The sequence below is a fragment of the Cydia splendana genome, chromosome 6 (assembly GCF_910591565.1).
Source record: "Cydia splendana chromosome 6, ilCydSple1.2, whole genome shotgun sequence".
Classification (NCBI taxonomy): domain Eukaryota; kingdom Metazoa; phylum Arthropoda; class Insecta; order Lepidoptera; family Tortricidae; genus Cydia; species Cydia splendana.
The window spans coordinates 23,750,317-23,776,039 of record NC_085965.1 but is presented as its reverse complement, the minus strand read 5'-3'; the positions used below and the strand labels follow the sequence as shown (position 1 = coordinate 23,776,039).

Sequence of the window (25,723 nt, the reverse complement as noted above, 5' to 3'; positions counted from 1 at the left end):
TTTGAAACCCACATCAGGACAATATTGTAAATGTTATAGAATGTCCTGTCTATCCTAGAACTGAGTGTTGAATTGTTGATATCCCGAGCAAATTGATAGTAACAGCTCTAATAATAAAGATAAAGACCTAGCAGCTGGTTAGTTAAGGCATAGAAAAATAAGTTAACTTATTAGTACCTACCTTAGAACCTTACCTTACCTTATTAGATACGATTCACCTACAATGCGGCATTTTGAGCGTGTTTAAACCGCTACTAGGTGATTATTATTGTTATTGCTGTCTGTGTGTGCTTGTCGATTTATTATTTTGTTCCACTAACACTTAGTTTTTAATATTAATTGTTACTAACCATTATGGGCCATTGTTGTCTTTTAATTAATAAATTGAAATTGAATTGAAATTAGTGCTCTTCACTCCACAACAGAAATATGAGCAAGGAAGGAAATATGTACAAGGAAAGGGCTAACTTCATACATCTGTTTTCTTACCAAAACGCGAGTAATTTTCGTAGTCGACATATCTACGTATGGAGTTAGCACTCTTTCCTTACTTATACAGGTTGGAAATATAAGTCGGGCCCTGGAGGGAAACTACCTTAAATCCTTAAGCTGGCTCATTTTACTTAAAAAGACATTCCTTTATTTTTAAAAAGAAACAAAACTGCATCCAAAGTAAGTTTCTTTTTTTTCTTCAATTTGGCTTGTCTAAAAAAATCTTGAGTACTAAATATTAGATTTTATGGATATTTTGAATGACAGACGAGTGTAAGACCTAATGTTTCTTGGAGAAATGTTATCATTAACATTAATTGTATCGATTAGTAGAATAAAATTGCGAGTTTTTATTTTTTGGATTTTTTTGTCGGTTCGAGTCCCGGGCGAGGCAAGCGAGTTTTAGAAAATTTTTGAATGAAGTTTTGTTTCTTGTTAAAAATAAAGGAATGTCTCTTTTAAGTAAAATGAGCCAGCTTAAGGATTTAAGGTAGTTTCCCTCCAGGGCCCGACTTATCTTTCCACACTGTATTTCTTTATGCTGCATATATTATATTCTTATCCTTACTTAATAAATAATAAGATGATTGATGGATCAATGAGAGGCAAGGGATTTGGGAAGTATGATAACTAGGGTGACGGCACCAGTAATGGACACGGCACCAATTATGGACATTTTTTTCGTTGATCGAATTTATTAAGCAACTGTCCCAACCTTTTTCAACTTGCAATTCTAAAGCATAACCAATAGACGTTTGAGCGGTCATTTTGACACGCGTCACCAAAATTGGCCATTTTGTTCTAAGATGGCTGCGAAGTGAAATCTCGTTGCGGGCGGTGGTCATGTAAATCCGTGTTTATTGTTGAAATCGTTAAGGAGGTGAGTACATATTTGTGCATGGTGTTATCTTGTGTTATGCTGTAATGAGATTTGATGTTATTTCTACTGAATAATACTATATTGCGAGTAAATTGAGCTAAGTTGAATATGTCCAATCACAGCAATAAGTTTTTTGTGGGGTTTGTTCATTACTGGATTCGATATTTTATGAAATTCAGTAATGGACAAGTGTCCATGCTTAAGTTTTTTATTACTTTTTTAGTTTATTGTATTAAATTATTTAATTTGTTGCACTAAACATTTGGGTTGAGTTGATTTTGTGTTTGCTCTTTATTTTCCAATCATGGACGATGTCCATAACTGGGTATTTTTAGTTGTCCATAATTGGGTTCTTTGTTTTGTCTTAGATGGCACCAAAGAAAAATTACACCCCCGAACAAATGGGGAGAGCAATGGATGATGTAAGGATGGGAGAAAAGATTAGCACAGCTGCCCTCCGGTTTGGGGTTCCTCGAATAACCTTGCACAACAAGGTGACAGGCAAAAGTCCTGCAGTTTGTGCTATGGGGCCTCAAACTATCTTCACGCCAGAAGAAGAGGACATTCTGGTAAAATGGTTGGTCGCAATGAGTGAAAAGCACTTTCCCATAAATAGACAATTATTAACAGAGAGCGTGCAAAAAATTATATTAGATCAAGGGAAGGCCAATCCTTTTACAAATAACAAACCTGGAAAAAAGTGGTTTTCGTCATTTTTAAAACGACATCCAGATATAACAGAAAAAACAGCACAAAATCTTTCGAAGTCGAGGGATGACGTTACCGAAGAAGGCATCCGCAAATGGTTCGAAGAAATAACGACATACATAGAAGGTATAGGTTTAAAAGATGTTTTAGATGAACCCAGCCGGATATTTAATACCGACGAAAGCGCATTTTTTTTGTCACCAAAAGCAGGCCGAGTTCTTTGTAAGCAAGCAGAAAAACATCTGTACCAATTCTGCGGCGATGAAAAAGACAACCTAACTGTCTTACTCACTGCCAATGCCACCGGTCAATTAGCACCACCAATGATAGTCTTCAAGTATGATAGACTGCCAGCGCACATAACAGCCACTGTTCCTGAACATTGGGGCATAGGAAAATCTGAATCAGGCTGGATGTGTGGAAGCACATTCTACGAGTATATCACAAATATTTTCAATCCATGGCTAGAGGAGCAAAAGATACCAAAACCCGTCCTGTTTTTTTTAGATGGCCACAGATCACATTTAACATTACATCTATCAGATTTTTGCTCCGCAAACGGCATAGAGCTCATTGCTCTGTACCCCAACTCAACCCATATCCTTCAACCAATGGATTTAGCAGTCTTTCGCCCTTTGAAATTAGCCTGGAGAAAAGAAGTTTCTAAGTGGCAACTGAACAATTTGGGTAAAGTCCTGAAAAAAGAACACTTTGCACCTGTGCTAAAAGACGCTATTAGCACAATATCAGAAGAATGCATTCGGAATGGGTTCAGAGCTGGAGGTTTGCACCCTTTCGGACCGGACTACATTGATATGAGTAAAATAAAAAAAAAACATACACAAATTATTGAGAAGGAAGAGGACCCAAAGCAAATAGAATTTGTGAAATACTTGGATGCTGAGATAGTTGCTGTTTATTCGAGACAAAAGTTAGACTTGTTCAACGCATTATATCTCAAAGACAGGAGCACCGTTGAACAGAATATACCAAGTGAAGATGAATCGCTGTTTGTTATCTGGGCCAAAAACAAACAAGAGTCGTTTAATAGTGAAAGGTCTATTCCCCAAATAGATTCAGTAGAGAATCAGCTCTCTACATCAGAAGCTGCTCCAGATAACACAGAAAGTGAAGTACAACATCCAAATTCGACGGCTATTTTAACCACGGAGGGCTCTCTGCTGTTGGAATCTCAGAAAACATCATCTCTCAAACCACTGGAATGCACTGAAATTGAACCATGCCGAGATTCTTTAGCTTCACCTACAATAAGTGAATTACCTAACCAAATGGAGGAACCTGAGCAGACAAACCGAATTAGTGTCGAAAATCAAGAATTATCCTGCAGTACACCACCTACGCAGACCCAAACATTCCCAATAAATCAAGCAGTCGAAAACCAAATACCGGAATTTGTCCCAAGAACTAATAACACGGAAAGCCCATCAGCAACACCCGAGAGTGCGTCAGAAACTACTGCCAGAGTCCCTGTACGTAGTGTAACTCCTCAGAAACATCCTTTAGAAGCTGCTTTAGGTGTAGTGGTTCCATCACCTTTTAAGAAAAGCCTTTTTTGGCCCGAAGAACCGAAGGAAAAAAAAAAGAAAAAAGAGAAGGTTCCATTTGCAGTGACTAGTAAATCTTGGCAAGAATATCACAGAAAAAAAGAAATAGAAAAACAGAAGCTACAACAAGAAAAAGAAAAGAGAGCCCTAGAAAGCCAGCAAAAAAAAATATTAAAAGAAAAAAATATTGCTGAGAAAAAAGGAAAATCTAAACCTAAACCCAAGTCTAAACATCGCCAGGACACTTCGTCTGAAGACACAGATGCAGAGATTGTATACGCTGAAAGTGATGATAGTGTTTTAAGTAATTCTGATAAAAGTAGAGAAAAACCTCAGGATCCACAACCATCAAAAAGACGCAAAATCCCCTTTATGAAGCAAGGTACAAAATCTACTAAATTTCCTCGATTAAATCTGAAATGCAATAAAAGTGATACAAATTCTGATGATGAACCTTTAAGCAGCTTAGCAGCAAACACAAACTCTGGCCTGGTAGTTGCTAAAGGACAATTTGTCATAGTCAAGTATGAGGGAGAATATTTTCCTGGAAAAACTGAGGATGTCGACCATAACCAGTATGAAGTAAGTACCATGATATTATCAACTGGAAACTCTTTCAGATGGCCTGACAAGCCTGATAAAATCTGGTACAATGCTGGAGATGTTGTGGAACTTATAAATATCCCGTTGCCTCTTAATAATCGAGGCTTCTACAAAATTAAAGAAATGGAGAAGTATTTGCCAAATACATATACCTAGTTATCTAATTAATGTAGCTTCATATGGATCTCAGTAAAATAAGTCATACTGTGTGGAGTATTTGTAGAATTCTCAGTATTTAATTGTCTAAATCGATAAGTGAGGCTGTAAAACATACTTAACAAGATATTAAGCTAAATAACTGACTTTTATAAACAACGTAATTTCATTATTTTGGTACTTATATAATCTTTCTTTATTAAATAATAAATGCTTATTTTAGTTAAAGTTATACTAGGAGAAAAAGTAAACTTTTTAGTTCGTTCTTTTTTATATTTTATATTGTGCTTTATGATTATTGTATTGCTAAGATTCTAATTTCTTACCTGATAGATCTCAGTTGATTTGTTATGTTACCAATTCTAAGCTGCAGCTGCTGGCAAAGAGGTAAAGCCTCAATTAATGTTTAATAAATGACTGAAAACCAGATGGTTGATTGAAAGTCTGATAGTGTAACTTGGAAATCTAAGACTGTTCATGTTGAAAGTTCAAATAGCGTTAATAAAAGTTGATTTGTGACATCATTTGTTTCATTTATGTGTTCAATACAAAAGTGTCCATTAATGGATGTTCATAATTGGGTCCATGTCCATGACTGGGTGTCCATTACTGAATTTTTGATGTCCATCAATGGTGATTTCGTAAATTTCAATTTATATATTTTTTATTAATTATGTATTAAACATACAGGATTTTTGGTTTTGTTTAAATGTTCCTCATGTATTTGAGTCCCAAAATAAAAATCACCATTTTTGTATCGTCAAAAAACATCCCATTTTTAAACGAAATTCTAATTTAGTGTGCTTAACATGTCCATGATTGGTGCCGTCACTTTATGATAAGTTATTTTTAATAAGTTTAAAACTCACTTGAATTTTCTTCTTATTACAAATACCTATATAATGGGTTTTTCTATCTATGTATGAAGTGAGCACTCTAAACTTACTTCTCTATGATTAAGGGTGTTATTGTTAGTAAATAGATTTATCGGAGCGGCCGAGGTGCTCAAAAATATCTGAACACGCGCCCTAGCGCCCTGACAATAGAGGCGTGTTCAGATATTTGTGAGCACCTTGACCACCCTGATATATCTGATGGCAACTGTACATGAATTATGGCTCAAGCGGAAGTATAATTTTAGAATAAAGTTTGATTATAACTGTGGTAGAAGGTGAGGAAAAGACTAACTTCAATGGCAACTTTCTTCCCTCTTTGTTGGCAAATGTATCATTAGCTTTAATAGACCAACTAAACTTCCTAAAGAACTGTGCATTACTAATATATTTAATGATATGAGTACTGTATGTAATTATAGGTTCTAAATGAGAGTGTTTCATTAGAGAATTATTAAACAGTTGACTGTTTAACCTCCTGAGACCCAGAAGCAATTGTTTTGTTTTTGAAATTGGAACCCTTAGTTACACAATAAAAGTTCAAAATAGATTTAGGAATATGAACAAAAAATTGTACGCATCCCTGCGTACAACTTAGGTGGTTAATGTAGGTACATTATGTTATAGGTAGTTCATATTTCAAACATTTCGAATGTTAACTTCTAAATGCCTGAGTCAAATAAGAACATATTTCGTGATTTTCGTGTTATATGAGTTGTGTTGTGTATGTCATCTATAAAACTATTTCGTACAGCATTTCTTTAACTAAGCAATTACTCAAGGGTAAAGTAGAAAATTTTGACCCTATGGACCCTAACTGGTCCCAGCACCAGCAGTTTAAACCCGGCTAACTTGCGGTTCCCTCTTCCTTCAAAACGTAACTTAAAACCTTGAATATTCTTCGTTAATACAAATACTAAAACCATATACTTATCGCTAAACTTTGCCTGTTTTATAATTAACTTTATCAAACTGCACATTAAGGAGTTTTACAAACTGCATCGCAGCACTTCCGCGGTGCACGGTTAGGCCTAGAACCGGCAAACGCGCGCGGCGCCGCGCCGCCTTACGGAACTTGCAACGTCTATTTCACTAATAAAACTATCAAATAATAACAAAACAATACACCATACCTTGTTGTCAGGGCACAATCCACATCCACGTTTGAAATCCAAATCGGTAAACACTGTTTTACACTGAATTTTGATCAAAAACCATTCAAAAACACTAGCACACGTTGTTAGCACTTGTTGACACTTTTTTTTATTTGTTTTTTTTTATGTAATCAAATCAACTGTACACAACACTGCCACGATTGTCAAAATGTATTACGATTTTTTTATTCCACTAAATCCATCATGCACATGCACTGTTGCACATCATAATCGAATATTTCAGTTTTAAATTTTACAGTACGGAACTAATCTTCCTTGAAATTTAATAAATGAACTAAAACACTCGTTAATTTAGAGGTGTTTTTGAGAAAAAGTGCAGCTACCACAGACAATTCGCTTCCGTATCCCCAAAACAGCTGTTCGGGGCTAGTGACACCAAAAATCGATAACAACTGGATATGGAACAACCGTCTTAGTGATGCACACAACTATTCACAACACAGATTTACCGGTTTTTTGATTAAAATTCCTAAAATACACTATGTCAATGTAACTTGAGATTAACTTTTGGAGTTGTAATGAAAGAAAGCAGTTTAATTGGGTGGAGATTCTAAATTACCTCTACATTTTTAGAAAGGGTTTTTGATAGTTAACCGTTGTTAGAATTAAGTCTGTTTGTTGAGCTGATTCTTTTGTGAACACATTACAATGTTGTTGATGTGTGGCGCGGTACGCACGCGGTCGCGCTCGGTCGCGGACTGGCGCCGGGCGGGGCGAGGGGCGCGGGGGCCGCGGCGCGGGGCGGGTCGCGGGCGGGCCCGACCAAGGAATGCTATTGTAGGCGAACTTGTCCGCTACTTTTTTTCTCAGTTCTGGTCAAACAAGTTTCGTATACAACCAGCATTGTAAGGATTCCGCCATTCTCCGTGGGGCCCGACGCTGTTTCTAAACTTTAACAATTTCAAGGCTTCAAAATTTCATGATGTTGCCTTTTAATAGCCTGAGAAGCGCTTTAAGTGACTGTTCTTTGCCTTTTGCATTTCTAAACGTCATTGTTTCATTATAAATTTTCGAAAGAATTTGTTGTTCTAACTGGAATCTCACTAGGTAGCCATCTTCTGTCAGCGTCATCATAGCTGGCAGTCTGGGTAATCAACCCATCAATACGGTCTAGTTAGTCTTCCATGTTTCATGAGACTATAAGCGATCCTCTTTTACGGCGTTGTAAAACTGGATTTGACAAGAATCTTCTCGCATAATTAACGAGCTCCATAAAAGACATAAAAGGTTATGCTGATCGTATGCAGAGTTTACTGGGAAGCCGCAACTCGCGTTCGTTAACCAAATCGCTGGTCAGCATACAGAGAAAGAACGATAATCGACAAGGAGAAGTTTTGTTGAGCTTTTTTTTCCGAATATTTTATTGTCAATGCATACCTATGTATTGTAATAAGCTCCTGATCGCAAACATCAGGTCATCCAGACTCTATATTTATAGTATCTTTGCGACTGAATCTTTGCAAAAATATTAAATTACGTAGATGCCACTTGCCAGCAATATCAACACAATTTAGTACCAACATCATGAGTTCGTGACGTGGGGTGTGTTCAGTCTTTGAATGTTTTAGAATTTAGATAATTTAGACCACAATTAACTCCTATTATATTCGAGTCAAAATAACACAAATGAAAACAAAAGGGAGGAAGGAAGTCGAAATGAAAGGAGGAAACTCTCCAGATTATCAGTAGTAATCAAAGTTCAAATTCATCTTAAGTTACAATGTAGTTGAAGTTGAAAGCTTTGTTTATTCTGTATCAAAATTTACGAACTAAATACTAGATATCTATCTCCAGCAGTATGTAGTCTTTTGCTTTGCTATCTGATAGAATAGTTTTTAATGAATCTTCGTTTATGGCGAACACATCAAAAATTCGTCCATTATCTCTCTCTCTTTTTAGCGATTATTCCGGTTGCGTCCTTGCCGCTTCGGAGTCCAGGGTGGACACCTTCTGACTTTTTGTCTGCCACTTCTAACAGCACAGAAATCGCCCATTGTAAGACCATTATTAGATTATTATACGTAGGACATAAAAATGGTGATTTACCTGCCTTGGATGGAAGTATTAAATTAGTAGTTTGCCCCGAATAATAAACCTCGCGACACATACAACCGTATTTTGTAACATACAATACATGTTGATCCCTTTCAACCTCTTTAACTTCCATATGCCGATTATTTTCATATTTTAACTTTGTAATTATATGATCTATGTTCCTGCCACTTACAAATATAAGAATTTCATTTCTGGTTGACCCTAAATTCCTTCGCTGTTCGCTCAGTCCATAAAACTGTTGAGGACAGTTGGTCAATGGGTAATGTAGATCTAGTTGATCTCTAAAACGTCTCAAGATCTTGTGGTTATCTCGAAATCCGAATAGGCCTGTTTTCATTTATCGATACAGAGTAACACTGAATACCTACAATTTATTCCTTTTACAGTTAATGTCTCCTCTCCTAATATCTTTGCAATCGCCAGGTGAGAGTATTCTCAGTTAGGTAAATCAAAATATATTTTATACCCGAAGTACCCTAAAGGCCCCAGTACACAATGGGCCATCGCCGGCCACTCCAAGGGACGCATTTATGCGTTAGAGGGAGCAATTCTACCGCAAGGCTGCGTCCCTTGGAGTGGCCGGCGATGGCCCAGAGCTGGGCACCGTTAATCAAAAAGTTAACTTCGTTAATTGTTAATCCGTTAAATAAAAAGTTAACTTCGTTAAACGTTAAAACGTTACTTTTCAAAAGTTTTAACGGAAGTTAAAGTTAATCGTTAATCGTTAACTCGAAATCGTAAATATACGCAATAGCCTATGTCCCATTGTGTACTGGGGCCTTTAGAAGTTAGTATATAAATGTATTCCTAAAGACGAAAATAAGCAGTGCGTAATTCATCTAAATGTCGGTTTATTCCTTGCGCCTGGAGCGGAGATCGCACTGACGTCACACAGCCTTGTGAACCAAAACTTGTTCGACTAGTTTCGCGCACTAGGATGTCTAGCTTATTTATCGTTTACCGGTTTTTAGCCCATCCTTAGTAGCCCGTTTTATGATTTGAAATTAAAATACTTTTAAATAAGAATTAAAAACTAGTTTCAAAATGTTTTGAATAAAAGTCAACGACTTAGGAGGAACTATACCGTTCTTTTGAATTAAAGAAAATCACTATCATTCTTTATAAGTACAAGACATCCATGTTGTTGAAAAGTTTGAAGTAAGAAACGGAATGGGGCCGTCCTCCGTGAACTTTCTGATAAGAACTCAGCCGGCAAATTCCATTTAGCTCGAACTTAAAACCAATTTCCAGCCCTGTAATTGAATGGTGAAAAAGCTTCAATTTAAATAATGAATGGTACTACAGCCGCCAGGCCTCACAAGCTTTTTACAATGAAATTTTAATCAGTTGACTCCACACGAGAGTGGAATTCCTACATTCAAGGTTACAAAGGAACTTCAAAACAAAGTATTTGAAGAGCGATAACTGAACCCCAGAGTCGGATAGATTCGGGGAAAGGGATAAACATATGCAAGTCTCGTGCAGTGAAAAGAGATGAAAACAATAATTTTATTTATTGCTATATCACGTACTCGTACTAGCTCTGTATCGCACGTATAAGAGGGAGACCACTATATGTTTATTAGTTTCCGCTCTTAATCAAGGGATTCGTTAATCAGATTTTGTGAATTAGAATTTTTAATTGGTTAAACATTGCACGCATTTATTTTTGTACACCTTTTTTATTAGTTTCGTTCGCAGGCTTAATATGCAGGAGGTGGATTAAAAAGTTTATATGCACTGAAGCAATTAAATTAAAATTAGTTGGTCAAGCAGATCTTGTCAGTAGAAAAGGGCGGCAAATTTTAAAAATGTAGGCGCGAGGGGATATTGTCTCATAGAAAATTTGAATTTCGCGCCTTTTTCTACTGACAAAGTTTTGCTTGGCCATCTATAGTAACTTTTTATGAAGTATATTAATATTAATCTGCTTTCATTGATTTTCAGTGTGATCGTTGTTTTATTTTTGCTGAATTTCCAAATGCTTTTCATACTGCGTCAAAAGAAGTATTTTATTCGTCTTTACGCAGCGAACTGCAATTAAATTAGCTTTTCTGCTGTTTAGCGATGGTTTCTCATATAACAATAACAATAGACTATAGCCTATGAAGTATTTGAACAAATTAAATTATTTTTCAGAAAATACAGCAGGCACCTGCCGCGATAGCAGAGGACGCTGGTTCGATTCCAGCCTGGGGCACTGGAGGCCTTGGTCACTTTTTCTTAGTATATGACATTTATTTCAGTTTATAATTTATATAGTAGTGTTTCTACTTGATAAAAACAAATTAAAATATTTTCTGAAAAATAATTTAATTTGTTCAAATACTTCATAGTATTGATTGGCAGCGCCATCTCTCTCGCTAGCTCGGTATCATCATGAGAATGATCCAGATAGAAGGTTCGAACCATACTGTTCTACCTTAGAGATGGCTAGGGGGCGCCACAAGCCTTCAGTAGGAAGTGCATATACTTGGAAAATTTGACTAATGTCGCTGTGGCCCGGTGGCCGAGTGGTTCAGGCACCTGCCGCGATAGCAGAGGACGCTGGTTCGATTCCAGCCTGGGGCACTGGAGGCCTTGGTCACTTTTTCTTAGTATATGACATTTATTTCAGTTTATAATTTATATAGTAGTGTTTCTACTTGATAAAAACAAATTAAAATATTTTCTGAAAAATAATTTAATTTGTTCAAATACTTCATAGTATTGATTGGCAGCGCCATCTCTCTCGCTAGCTCGGTATCATCATGAGAATGATCCAGATAGAAGGTTCGAACCATACTGTTCTACCTTAGAGATGGCTAGGGGGCGCCACAAGCCTTCAGTAGGAAGTGCATATACTTGGAAAATTTGACTAATGTCGCTGTGGCCCGGTGGCCGAGTGGTTCAGGCACCTGCCGCGATAGCAGAGGACGCTGGTTCGATTCCAGCCTGGGGCACTGGAGGCCTTGGTCACTTTTTCTTAGTATATGACATTTATTTCAGTTTAGACTATAGCCTCTTTCTGTCTTTTTACATAATTTTATCTAAACAATATTTTTTTAGAAAGAACTCTGCAGAAGTAAGCATGATGATATATTATTCGTGGTACTTACTTATTTTAAAAAGTTTTACTTGGCTTGCCATTTTACATAAGGGTTATTATATCTAATCCTTCTTTCCTTCGAACACTTTCTGCTATTCTCCAATATATTATTACTACAACAAAACTTTGCCCTACTCATTGCAAAGTGTCCTGAAAATGGATAGATGTAATAACCCCTACAAATGAAATGTCTTGCCCAGACGGCGCGGCAGAGACAAACACAAAACGTCATGCACTCGATAATTCCCCAGTTTAGCGGCAACAGGTTGTACCGGGAATTAGACCCGCCGTGACGTTTGTTTTAAACCGGTGTCGCCACTACTCCGTGACATGAAACAAAAAGAAACTTCTTAGACAGTAATATTAATGGTTATCAGACTTATCAGTAATTGAATTGTTTTATTGTGTTTTACAACATGGCTTAGGGCGACACATTGCTAGTGGAAAGGAGATTGGTAGTTTCTTTGCTAGACGTGTGGCATCGTGTTGTTGTCAGTTCGGCTTTCTTAAGATTCATAATATCGGACACAAAATTGACAAATGTGGTTTGTTTTCAAATAGTTCAAATACGAGAAAGATATGAAATACGTAGAAGACAGACAAAATAGCTGATAGTATGATTTAATTTAGCCTGTTTTGCGGGAGAGTAAAATCAAAAAGAAAATTCTCTAATGCTGACAGCTTCAACTTGCAAAATTCGTGCCAAAAGTTAGCATAGAATTGAGGAATGACGATAAGAGGGACACTCGGACACTTGCCACGTAGTAGGTTTTAGAAAGATCGAAATATTGCAAGATTGCATTATTTCAAGGCTGAATTCTGGCTGCCAAAGAAAAATCAATACAGAAATTGAGAGGTAAAAATTAAAAACCGGACAAGTGCGAGTCACTGTCGCCCACCGAGGGTTCCGTACTTTTTAGTATTTGCTGTTATAGCGGCAACAGAAATACATCATCTGTGAAAAGTTCAACTGTTTAGCTATCACGGTTCATGAGATACAGCCTGGTGAAAGACAGACAGACGGGGACAGTGGAGTCTTAGTAATATGGTCCCGTTTTTACCCTTCGAGTACGGAACCCTAAACAGGCCTTCCTGTTACTAGGTATACTCAGATAGATGAAAACCTTAAACTGGAAAGTAAGTGAAATAAGTGACAAAAATTGCTCACTTGATTACATGTTATGCAAACTACATTTTTTTACAACATTCTTATTATTGTTATTCTCAAACCACATTTTCACTGTTTGTCTTTGTCCCTAAACAATGCTAAGCAATAATAGAACCGTGTCCTGGCCAGTATCATTTATAATAGACCTCTATGAAGGATGAATGAGCACAAAGGCAAAGAATGGATACTTGTGAATCAGTCTGGGGCCTTTCCCCGACCCAAGGCAGGCAAAAGGGTGTTTTGGCGTTGGGGATTTTATGTACACATTTTTTTCTAACGCGTCTTAAGCCGTCGGAGTAGGTACAAAGCCCTTTTTCGGTCAACTGAAATAGAACATGATTTGTTTAATTTGTTACATGATTCGCGTGCATTAAGAATTATTGTACGGCATTAATTGTATGACACTAACATTAATTAATTAATTTTAAGTTGTTTTTGCACTTACTAACACTATATGGATCCACGGATTCGAAATAATAAATTGAAATTGATATTATCAAGTATGTAGGTACTTATAGACGGTCCCGCTAATCTTGTCAGTAAAAAAAGGCGCGAAATTCAACTTTTCTATGGGACGATATCCCTTCGCGCCTACATTTTTCAAATTTGCCGCCTTTTTCTACTGACAAGATCTGCTTGACCTTGAATATACATACATATTTTTATTTATTTGCTCTGACATCATTTATTTAGTCTCTAATTGTTGTTGTTTTTAAAGTTAGGACAAGTAGTTATTGATAATAATAATAACGTACGCCTTGTTTGAAACGTACCAAATACGTTACATTAAGGTTAAGGAATTCAATTAAAGTTCCCTTAACATAATTATAATTTAACTACATATTGAATTGAATTATATCACAATTAAGTAGGTATACCAACGTTAAAGTAGTAATTATTGTATAAAATAAAATAAAATAAAAAATTATATTTACACGCCGTCATTGGAATTTTAATTGCAGCAAAATATGTTTTAAATGGAAATATTTTGCATGCTAAACCAACCCTTTTTTTACCATTAATAAAATAACATCAATATCCGGGCTATTACAATAAAGTGATTAAAGGAAATTATCGGTAATTTACGGTTAATGAAGCTTTTAGTGCATCACTATTGCAAGCAGAACCAGTCTGTGACGCCGCCGCGCTGTTTAACTGGATAGCTAGTCTGTGGGGATTTTATTTGAAGTTTCTACACCCAGAAGTGTCTTTTCGTGTTTATTTACGGATTTTTACCTAACAAATGGTGTGATTAAGTACTAACTACTTAATCGTAAATGCATTCGTTACAAATTTTTTTAAGTATACTCTGGCACAGCGACCTTGTCAGAAGACAAACGCGGCAAATTAAAAAAATGTAAGCGCGTAGAGTTGCATGACTTCCCACAGAAAATTTGAATATCGTGCCTTTTTCTACTGACAGTATAGATAAAAATACCTATAGATGGTCAAGCAAATTTTGTCAGTAGAAAAAGGCGGCAAATTTGAATAATGTAGGCACGAAGGGATATCGTCACATAGAAAATTTGAATTTCGCGCCTTTTCCTACTGACAAGATTTACTGTAGATTGATATCTCAAGATACTGAAGTATTAGAATCATTGCGTGTTATTTTAAACACTAAAAAGTTTGTAATTTTTATTTTTTTGATCCCATTTTATTTAATTATTTGGTAAATGTGTGAAATTGATTTATTTACTTAGATGTTTAAATTTTTTGATGATATTTTATTAACTTCTGTGGTAAAGGTGACGACCGGTCTGGCCCAGTGGGTAGTGACCCTACCTATGAAGCCGATGGTCCCGGGTTCGAATCCTGGTAAGGGCATTTATTTGTATGATGATACAGATATTTGTTCCTGAGTCATGGTTGTTTTCTATGTATTTAAGTATTTATATATTATATATATCGTTGTCTGAGTACCCACAACACAAGCCTTGTTGAGCTTAGTCAATTTGTGTAAAAAAGTCCTATAAAAGAAAGAAGAAGAAAGAAAAGTAAAGTTTTTGTGGCTGAGGCAAAGTATAAGGAGGATAACATGAATTCCTTATTTTATGTACCTACTTACTGTACTCTACGTTATCACACCAACCAAACTGGTAATTCACTGGCTGACTAAAGTTTCATCAATATCTGTTTACTTGTTATTTTAATTTCTAGCAATCCTATCTCGCATATCTAGTGCGGGCGCGGCTTGGCGCGAACGGGATCGATTCAACGTCGCGTCACGCCGCCGCGGCGTTGCCGCTCCGTGCGTGTTTGGGCTGCACCGGCAAACGTCATAATAAAAACTTTTCGACTCTGCACCACAGAATAAATAATAGTACTAGGTACAGAAGACTCACTCTAACAAAACGCGTCTGTTACGATCAGGACAGATATGGCCGCTAGGTGGCGACAACGCCAGCTAGCCACCAAAATTGGTGTGGAAATTGTGGAATGGATGTACTTTTAGCTATCTATAGCAAAGCGACGAAATCGCGGAGTGAGCCACGCTTGTCTGCACATACAATACTTAAATTTGAATACCGTTGCTTTTTAATTTTTTTTAAACTGATTTCTTATCTGTGCATTGTTTTTTCTGCGGTGTTCCATAGACAAACTTATTAAGTTTTTCGGAACGGAATCCTAGCATGTTGCATCAGTGCATCTAATGAACTAACGTGATAATACGATAAAATGTATTTGTCATAATTTCATTTAACATTACACAAGTACCTAATTCTCAAAGGTTTTTACTCATTTCGGATGTTTTGCAACCATTTTGCAGCTGTTTTGACGACAAATTTAAGACTTTTGAATCCACTACAGATTCCCGTAATATTGATATACATAGGTACAGTCAGCTGCAGAGAAAAGGTACCACCGCTATAGTATAGAAGTTTGTATGCAGGGGTGGTACCTTTTCTCTGCAGCTGACTGTACTTTTGTTTATCTGATTTAAGTTTTAACAAGATGAATTTCTAAAAACTTAGAAGGTGTAAAACGAAACGTACGTGACCCAGTATGTACAAATGAAACTCCATGCACTTTAAAAGTGTGCCCCGACCCGCATGGGGTATTCTCTAATCCCTCTAGAGACCCTTACATCAATTTAGTTATACATAGTTGTAGTACCGTATTATAGCTATTAATAAGCACCTATTAATATTAACGGTTCCCGGGTCAAATAATAATTAAGTCATTCAGCAATGACTATGACACTTCTTCATGGCGGTTCTTTTTTGACAAAAAATTTTTATTATTTGAAACTTTATTCATCTAATTACATACTTAATAGATTAAGGAATATTTTCAAATAAAAATAATATAATATAACTGTTTTATGTGTTATTTGTTGTGTTCTGGGTTGGAAGGTCAGATGGCAGTCGCTTTCGTAAAAACTAGTGCCTACGTCAAATCATGGGATTAGTTGTCAAGCGGACCCCAGGCTCCTATGTGAGCCGTGGCAAAATGCCGGGATAACGCGAGGAAGAAGAAGAAGATAATATAACTGTTTTACTTAAAGCGTTTACAAAACGGAATAATAACGTATACCTACTACCTACTTACTTAACTTCTCAGTTGCATCATTTATGGATAAGTAATAAGATTAATTTTATTAATCTCAATAATGCGAGACAAGTCCAGAACTTCTAGAAATATTGAATGACAGATAATTACGAATAACACCAACTAATTTTCTTTGCTTAACCAGTTTAAAATATGTCTTCAAATTCTTCGTAGAAGCATCAGCTTTAAAATCATCAAAAAAAAAAGCTACCAACTCAACTACCATTTTGAAAGCTTTCAAATCTTTGTTTTACTTTTTTCAAGACAGGAATTTAAGTTAGATTACTTGCTTTTTAAGGTACGCAAGAATGACCTTTAATGTTCATGTATTAAGGGTTTAATTAAAAGGTACGGTTCCGTCTGACAGGTCTGACGTGGGTTGATTGATGATTGCGCGCGAGTGGAGCTTTCAGTCAAAACAAATGTCAAAATGGCATAAGTCGTGCGTTCGTTGGATCTGCGGCAACGGCTTTTAGTCACGGATTTCAGCTGTGACGTAATCGGGAATTTGATTAAGTAAGTATATTAAACTTATTACGATTCACATTATTTTATACTGATTTCATAACAATGAACAAAGCAGAAAATTCTAAAGTTAGCAGCCTTATCTCATTTAAAATTCTACAATAAAAAAATCTTTTTCCATAAGTCAAACAAAAACTCCCTATGAAATTTGTTAGTACCTATTAAATAAAGTTAGAGTTCACATTATAGCACAACTTTGACAGATTATATAAGTATATAATAGTTCTTATGAAATGATTATAGGTACTTTTCATGTTATCCCATTTATAACAAGAGAAGTAATTATGATGTCAATTCTTGAGTAAAGTGATAGTAAAATGAAAAGACTATTCACGGTAAACTATTCAATTTTCGTGAGATACAGCATATATCTTGCAGAAACTTCAAGGCCTGGGGATGGATAGGATCCTATATTTTTGGAAATCAAAATAGAAATAATTTGCATTTTTTTTATTATAATGATATCTTTGCTAACAATGACAACACATGCTTATGATAGATGACTTTATCCAAATGATAAAGTAGGTAACTGGCACTTTCTTACACCGCGTGACTGTAAAATGACGGGCAATGTCTTTATAACGCTGTGACGTGGACAACAACGATCATCATATCCTTATAGGACATACTTAAATATTAAAAAGTAAAGATTTTTCCCCTAAAACTGCGCATATTCTTCCATCTCCGTGCGATACAGATTTGGGGGCCGCCGATGAGTCCGGAAATGAGGGTCGCGCACGGGGAGCGGGAGAAAGCGCTTGAATTAATGCGTTATTGGGGACGTCACCCGTTTACGAGACACTTCGGCGTATAGTAGAAACGGTTATCTTGACCACCGTATTACAAATTTATTACGGGATAATTCTGATTTATGATTATTAGATTTATCGCGATAATATTGGCTACCTACTTAAACTATCCTTTTTAACACAAGCGATCCCTTAATATTTACTTAACGATTGATATAATTTGGTAAACAATCAGTAGGAATTCAAATTTTCTAATAGTGATCGATCATTTTGACAAATAGGATTGCCAGGTTATATTTAGTATCTATGTACTTTGTAAGTATATTGCTAAACAATTGACCTATTTTAAGCACATTTGTACATTTATAGTTTATACAATACAACATTACTAAGCTTTGATTGTAACAATATGTTAGATTTGACTTAGGTAAGTACTATAATAACATAATTTTTCAACAATTTAATGTTGCTGCAAGTGACGTCAGAAAAAATCAATCAAAAATCAAACCACTCTAGCACAGCTCCCCTCGCGGCGAGTTTATATCAACTTGACAAAATAGTCATGCTAGTCACACAGGGATAAACGATACCGCAAAATAAACTTGTTAAATCTCTCTCATTTGACAGCTCATCTACGCCAAATCTTTGTCGTCTCGTTTGACAGCTCAACTACGCGTGACTGTCACTGTACTGTGTACTGTCACAGTTCGTGAAGAAATGTCTAATCTAATATGTATATTATCGGCCTCGGCAGTACAAACATTGCGTGCTTATAATTGGGAACTGTCCGAGCATTTATATTTTATATGACAGTTTCTTATTGTGTCCTGCGAAGTGCGAAGTAGGTCTTATTATAGAGAAAATAAGGAACACTTTATAATAAAGGTTTGGCTACAGGGAAAACTGGTTCCAGCTATAATAACGAATGTCCTAAAGGGCCGAGAAAATAGAAAGTCTGGTCTTATCTGGTTCAACGCTCCTAATCGTAGTTACGAAGTAAAGATGCTAATTTTATCCCTTTATACCTAACAGAAGAGGTTTTGTAGTTGACGAGCCATACTTGCGTTAATAGGATCAAGTGACTTTATTCCAGATGCATAATTATACTGTAGCCAAAATAAAGCACTCTGAAGCACCTAATACTTACAGACAATATAGACATATAAGAGTGAGAAAGTCAAATATGTACTTATGTTATAACCATCACACTCTAGAATCTGATTTATTACTGCAAATAGGACTGTGAATGAATTCGTTTTAGAAAAAGAGAAACCTTATATTTTATGTATGGACACTTTTATTTTCCACGATAAAAGAGATCGGTAGCATGTGCAATGTACTCGTCTACACTACTTAAATATGTACCTATCCGAAAGAAACATTTATTTTATTACATCAGAAATGGCTGCACTCGCTGTTCTGTTATCTCTATTGCATATCGGTACGTACTTAGTCTTCGCCACAACTGACATGAAGCGTAACCGAAGACGCGTCAAACATGCTGGCAATCTAGATTAAGGCCGAATACTCGAGTTACTAACATTGCGGAAGGCATTTCATGTCTGTGCGTACCGTGCTAGAGGGGCTGGGCTGGTAGATTTTGAACAATTTCAAAATGTTGTTAACTATCCAACTATAGACCAATATTGCAACCACGATCCACTTTTTTTCCTGTTTATAAGTTGCACACCATGTTGCTTTTGGTTTACTGTGGGTTTGTTCTCTCTTTTATTTTAAACATTTTGCCCCAGAGCTAAGTCTTTCAATTAATAATTACACCTAATCGCAGATAAGTATTCGAGTAATTTTGGACCATAGACGGGAGATGTTGTACTATAGTTGGGTGGTTTTAACTGTGATATCTAACCAGTATCTAAATGTAACTACTCGTTAGAAATAAATATTTCGGCTTCATACTGTTGCAGTCACTAATTAAATCACAACTTCTTCTCGTCTTAAAATGTCACTAATCTTCCCTTTAAACACTCCAATCGAACTTCTATTCTCTTGACTTCTTCATAAATCAATCACCAAGCTGGAGTAGCCGGTCACAACAATGTTCATATAACTTTTAACTGCCACTGTCTAAGTGAGACACAAACCACGATTTTAAACTAGAAAATAACTGGGGACCGAAGAGCTGGCGGCTTCCTCGCACAACGTATCAGCATTGCGATACAACGAGCAAATGCCGCCAGCATCCTTGGTACAATGCCTCACCGGCATATATATATTTTAGATTTAAGCACAATATAAATAATAGTATTATTAGGTACAGAAGACTCACTCTCTAACAAAACGCGTCTGTTACGATCAGGACAGATATGGCCGCTAGGTGGCGACAGCGCCACGCGCGGCTTATGGCTAGCCACCAAAATTGGTGTGGAACGGATGTACTTTTAGCTACCTGTAGCAAAGCGACGAAATCGCGGAGTGAGCCACGCCTGATTTAAGGTAGTTGTTTATTTCATTTAGTATTTGTATTGCAGTACCTCTGTATATTTAACTGTGTAAATGAATGGTTTATTTATGAAAATAAGATAATTCTAACTTTCATATTCGCGTTTGACTTTACACAAGTCTCCATCCGCGCTGGCACTTTTCCTTCGCTATAACTTATTCCTATTCTTATTCTGCGCAGCTATCTCATTCAGCAACATATCTTGCATCTTGCTCCTGACCACCAAATTCCTAGTAGGTTCAAGTTGCCTCAAAAATGGTGTCAGCGACTTCAAGAACATCAAATCATAGTCTTCATAATCCTTTTTGACGCGTTTCTCAGGAAGCGGATCTTCTTCTAAATACACTTCGAGATTTGTGTCTGTCTCTGGGATGTATTTAGTTTCATAGTCTATCTCTTTCTCTTCTTGCTCGCTATCTGTTTGTTCGTCTTCCTCTTCCTCTGGTCTTAGGAGGAAGCCCAGGCTTTTGAAGTACCGCCATCTTCCCCCGTAATCGTCTTTTGAATGACAGTCGTTCTTTTTGACTTCTTTCTTGAAGAAATCGCGGAGGTTCTTCCATTTTACGCGGATGATGTCTTCTGCAAAGATAATCACTTATTAGTTTATAATGTTTTTGATGTCCTCAACTATACGTTTCGGAAAGTTTCAGTACTGTAAAACCAACCTAAAGGTACCTAGTCCAAAAGCTCCCAATTGCGTGAATTTAACAAAATCACATAATTATTATTCTCATACCTACCATAAGCAATTAAGAACAAATAAATAGGTTAAATTTAAAGTACTTAATACCTATGTACTTTAAGTTGTTATATTGCCGATAAAAATTACCAATATGACCAAGCTAGGCCTGAATATCGTCGGGTGACAAGCAAAAGTCACTAACTAACATCATTGAAATTATTGGACAATAAACCGTGTTACAAGTGTAATAAAGTGCATTGTTACTTTAATTTTTTGATACTACTTAGTGAGTTTTGCTTGTCACCCGACGATATGTTCTTATTGGTTTATGGTCTCTATATACAAACCTCACTGATATCGCGTGCAATTTTTGATATATTGCAGCATTACGATTGAATTAATTGCACCTCTGTAGGCGGCATCGACAATGTATCGAAAATCGGATACAATTATCGGTTATCGGTGATGTCTTTGTAATGAGTAATACAAAAGCGGAGTTGAAAACTTTTTATTCGTAAGCACGCCAAGTTCCGTTTTTATAGCAGTATGAGTATTACAGCTGTTAGCGCCTTTTTAGGCGATAATCGGTTGGCTTAATTAAATGCGCACGAGTCATCATGATAATAAGCAATTTATAATTATGCATTATTTATAAATGTTATAAGGATAAAATGTTATAAGATCGATAAGAGGAGAATGAAGAAAAAACGTAAAATAAAACTGCGTGTTTCATTTTTAAGAAAAATTGTGAGATATACCTACGGATAAAAGTTTCGTTCGACTACTGCGAGATTATGAAAGCAATAAGAAACAAAAACAAAACTAACAACATTACACTCATAACGCCATCTATCCGCGCGACGCGATAACCGCCATTCAAACCAATATTGTGCATACTTGCACAGCACGCGTCACACTCACCTGGCATATCCAGCGTCTTCGCGGCGTCCGCCCACGCTACAGACAGCAGGGTCCTGTCGCCGTAGTTATCATCATCAGGATTCCAAATACAACCATGTTTCTTCATTTCTTTAATTAACCTCAAAGTATCACTGTCAGACATTTGGATTTTGGATGCCATGTCTATCGCGCGGCGTGGTCGCGACAACTGACGCCGCGGTCGAAGGGGCGCGGCGCGGCAGACGCGACGTTGCCGCGTCGTGCAGCAAGCGTAGAGACATATTTTGTAATTGTTGTGAAGGAAAATGCTTTGTATTCCTTAAATATAATTAATTACTTAATGATAATAATAATGAGTGATATTTATTTAGCATAGAATTGTTAAGATTAATAGTTTGTTTTGTCGCCCGATAAACTATCAATTCGCCGCGTGAGTTGTACCGATCGATCGGCACAGATGTCATACCATTTAATTTAAACTTTATCTCATTGGAATAATAACCAAATTTATTTGTGTTGCCGCTGTAGCCAACCAGGTCGATGTTATTTTTATGCATTAGTTTTTTGATATTTACGCCATCTATGAATACACAATGGAACTGAATGGCAGTCTTGTAATCTTGACATGTGCATAATCTCGCTTCGTATCCGACGATGAAGTTACGTTCTTAATGTGTAGATGTCGCTCTGCTTTACGGCACGCGGCAGCAGTTTGTTCAGATTGAGTAAAAGCAAGTACCTTTAGTAAGCAAGCAAGTAGTAGCATATTAATTTAGGGTTCCGTATTTTCGCACGATACGAATATACTTAGCACCAATTAAAGTTGTACAAGCCAAAGGGCGCATCTCTTTATGGACAGGCCGGCAAATATGACAAAACTATAAAGGGCATTTTGGCTATGGAACCCTTAATTTTTTTGACCATGGGTGATAGAATGAGATATTTTATTTCGTAGTATGCATGTCAAAGAAAAAAAGGCCAACAAGCTTTGGCCGAGGCAAAAGGGCAACGCTGCACTTTTGCCTCGGCCAAAGCTTGTTGTCATAATTTTATTATTGGATCAAGATCACGCCAAGGAGTTTACATGAAATTGCATCTAATAATGTAGGTACTGGGTACTCGTATTCGTATTATGGGTGTTTTATGTGGTAATTTGCGTATTCTAATTTAAATGGAAAATGGCTCTATTTTTCGTTATGTAGGTACGTTTCGTTTATTACGATTTTAAGAAGGAATGCTGCGAAAAGGTATTTTTTTAAATTTTAATGTTTTTTTATAGATACATTTATTTTTTATATAACTTAACTATTTTTGTCTTTAATGTCAAAAATAATCTTGGAAACCCTTTCCAGTATTAAAACAAAAAGAAAAACACAAATCTCTAATCTAACATCACCATCCTCACTATCACATCTTATTCCTGTTCATATTCTGTGCAGCTATCTCATTCAGCAACATGTCTTGAATCCTGCTCCTCACCACCAAGTTCCTAGTCGGCTCCAGTTGCTTAAAAAACGGCGTAAGCGACTTCAAGAACATCAAATCGTAGTCCTCTGAATCATTTGGTTTGAAGCGTTTTTCTGGAATAGGATCCTCTAAATACACTTCAAGGTTTGAGTTTGGGGCGTACTTCGGTTCGTATTCTATCTCGACATCGACTTTCTCGCTCGTGCGTTCGTCTTCCTCTTCTGCTCTTGGTAAGGAGAGATGTAGTAGGTAACCGAGGCTATTGAAGTATCGCCATCTCCCTTTGTATTCTTCTACGGAAGTGACATTTTTCCTTTTTACTTCTCTTTTGAAGAAGTCACGCAGAATCTTCCATTTTCCACGAATGATATCTTCTGCAAAGAAAGATAGAAGTATTTTTTAAAACTTTAGATTTATATGTACTAAAAACAGTTTCCTACCAATAAATTTTACGACGGGATACACTATTTTAGACTTTCAAAACAATTATGTAAACACTTATTAGGAAACCTTAACGCTATTTAAGACCTACCGAAAGATTAGCCATATGTATATAATTGTTTTTTATATTTTTCGTTATTTTTTCGTCTGTTTCTTGTATGATATATCCTTATATTTAATTAGTAAATGTATGAATTGCCTTCCCTTTAACTAAATATTGGTATTTTTTTGAATTTTAACAACTAAACTTATCTTAACTAGGTAGCGGTTACATATACATTGCAAATTTCATTAAAATACAGTAAACGTTACAGTTTACGAGTCAATTTCCTTCGGACAGACATACCGACACGACGAAATAATAAGGATTCCGTTTGTCCATCTTGACTACGGAACCCTAACTAATAACAAGAAACGTTCTTATCAACATAGCACTCCTAACGCCATCTATACGCGCCACCCAGTAACCACTCAGAACAACGAACAACAAAACTACAGCTCATACGATGCAAGGCAGGATGCAAGCGACGTCTTAGAGAAACTGAACTTACCTGGCATATCAAGCGCTTTCGCTATTTCGTCCCACGCCACCAACAAATGCTGCCTATCGCTGTAGTTTTCGTCCTCAGGATTCCAAATAGATCCGTGTTTCTGCACTTCTTTAATTAATTTCATTGTGGCACTGTCTGACATTTGTATTTTACTGAACACCATGATGATCTCGCAGCGTTGCCGCGGCAACTGACGTGCGATCAATGAGGGCGCGCTGCGGCGCGGCAGACGCGACGTTGCCGCGCCGTGCAGCGCCGAGCGATTGCGGCATTTGTGGTTACGGCAATGGAAAGGAAATTGTGCATTGGAGATTGTACATCGATCGTTATGAAACGACAATGATTAGGTATAACAAAAATGTAATAATGAAATAAGACTTGTCGTTTAACCGATTATTGTTTTCGTTTATGTATATTATAGGTACCTACCGACAATATAATAGGCTAGAAGTTAAAAGTACTTAAATTAAAAAAAAAGTACACGTTAGTGCGTCCAGCCAAGTTCAGAGATTTGGAACTTTAGCTGTTATCGAAAGCACCAACGAACACACAAGTTTATCGTCCTTTTTATGTAAATTTTATTAAAACATAACCATTTGTACGTATTTAAGCATTTATCTCAAAAAATTTATCTCTCCTAGCAACGTTATAGCAATTTTTATCTAGTAACAATTGAAATTTCAAGTCTTCCGACAATAAAATATGAAAACAAAACATCTTAGGTACTACCAAGTACTACATAATAATTTTTGTATGCATTATATTATAATATTTGATAATTTTGACATATACGCCATCTCTATATTCACAATGGAACCGCGTGGTAGATGTGTAATCTTTTGCAAGCTTGCATCGCAGTAGACAATGAAGTGACGTGTAGATGTCGCTACGATCACAGTCGGCTCTAATGATTTTTGGTTGGCTCTTCTTACAAGTTTTTATTAGCAAATCAAAGGCCTAGCCTAGCAATGGTGACAGTTCAAGCGAATTTAAGTTTAAGTAGTTATAAGTAAGATTTAAATCTTAATTCACGTGTATGTATTTCGTTTAAATCTGTCAATACCATTATTTTTCTATTAATAAACTATTATCATGACTAGAGTTGACTAGACCCCTGAGAATCTATTCATTTCAGCTCGCAACGCCACAAAAGCTTGAGCGGTAGTGTGACGGCCAAGGTTGGTCATTACGATATTTAAAAGATTTTTTTTTAATATTTCAATCATACAAAGAGTGAAAATAAAAGTATTTTTGATAATTATTTTAATATCTGTTTTCATTACTCCCACTAAATTATAAATGAAAACGAACTGAAATATATGTCATATTCTAAAGACAATATGTCTAAGCCCTCGGCCACTAGAGGACGTATTCCAATCATTCTGATATTTTTTTAATATAGCCAAGGCACAGAACTTTCATAAAGGCTTTCTATAAATATAATTGTTATAGGAGGTTTTAAATAAAAATACATGATTTCCGTCCACATTTTATTTAGAGACATTGGTATAAAATATATGAGATATAAAACAGCACAGTCGTAATTAAATTAAAATATATCAATATAAAACATGTCAATATAACGATAAATATTAAAAACAATAATTTGAAC

At 36.2% G+C, this 25,723-nt stretch overlaps 4 protein-coding genes across 4 annotated transcripts in view; 1 reads left to right on the top strand and 3 right to left on the bottom strand.

Moving 5' to 3' along the window:
• Nucleotides 1-7,292, bottom strand: part of LOC134791638 (protein winged eye) — a 135,941-nt gene extending 128,649 nt beyond the window's left edge. The window contains exon 1 of the mRNA XM_063762692.1: nt 6,431-7,292. The gene's annotated coding sequence lies outside the window, so the exon portion shown is untranslated. The remainder of the gene's footprint in view (nt 1-6,430) is intronic.
• LOC134791772 (uncharacterized) overlaps nt 1-25,723 on the bottom strand; it is a 329,980-nt gene that overhangs the window by 289,757 nt on the left and 14,500 nt on the right. The window lies entirely within an intron of this gene.
• On the top strand, nt 1,118-4,507 carry LOC134791532 (uncharacterized). Its single transcript, XM_063762579.1, has 2 exons — nt 1,118-1,372; nt 1,741-4,507. Exon 2 carries the CDS (start codon nt 1,741-1,743, stop codon nt 4,402-4,404), a length of 2,664 nt encoding a protein of 887 aa, XP_063618649.1. The 5' UTR covers nt 1,118-1,372; the 3' UTR covers nt 4,405-4,507.
• LOC134791577 (uncharacterized) lies at nt 20,155-24,362 on the bottom strand. Its single transcript, XM_063762627.1, has 4 exons — nt 24,112-24,362; nt 23,064-23,493; nt 21,674-21,960; nt 20,155-20,649 (listed from the first exon to the last, which is right to left on the bottom strand). Exons 1-4 carry the CDS (start codon nt 24,272-24,274, stop codon nt 20,219-20,221), a joined length of 1,311 nt encoding a protein of 436 aa, XP_063618697.1. The 5' UTR covers nt 24,275-24,362; the 3' UTR covers nt 20,155-20,218.

Excerpts from the sequence above, each read along its gene's own strand:
- LOC134791532 (XM_063762579.1), top strand. The coding sequence starts at position 1,741 with ATGGCACCAAAGAAAAATTACACCCCCGAACAAATGGGGAGAGCAATG.
- LOC134791577 (XM_063762627.1), bottom strand. The coding sequence starts at position 24,274 with ATGGTGTTCAGTAAAATACAAATGTCAGACAGTGCCACAATGAAATTA. Across the intron at positions 23,494-24,111 it reads GAAAGCGCTTGATATGCCAG|AAGATATCATTCGTGGAAAA; the intron begins GTAAGTTCAGTT and ends CTTTCTTTGCAG. Across the intron at positions 21,961-23,063 it reads AATATGAACAGGAATAAGAT|CATTTTCCTTCACAACAATT; the intron begins GTGATAGTGAGG and ends AGGAATACAAAG.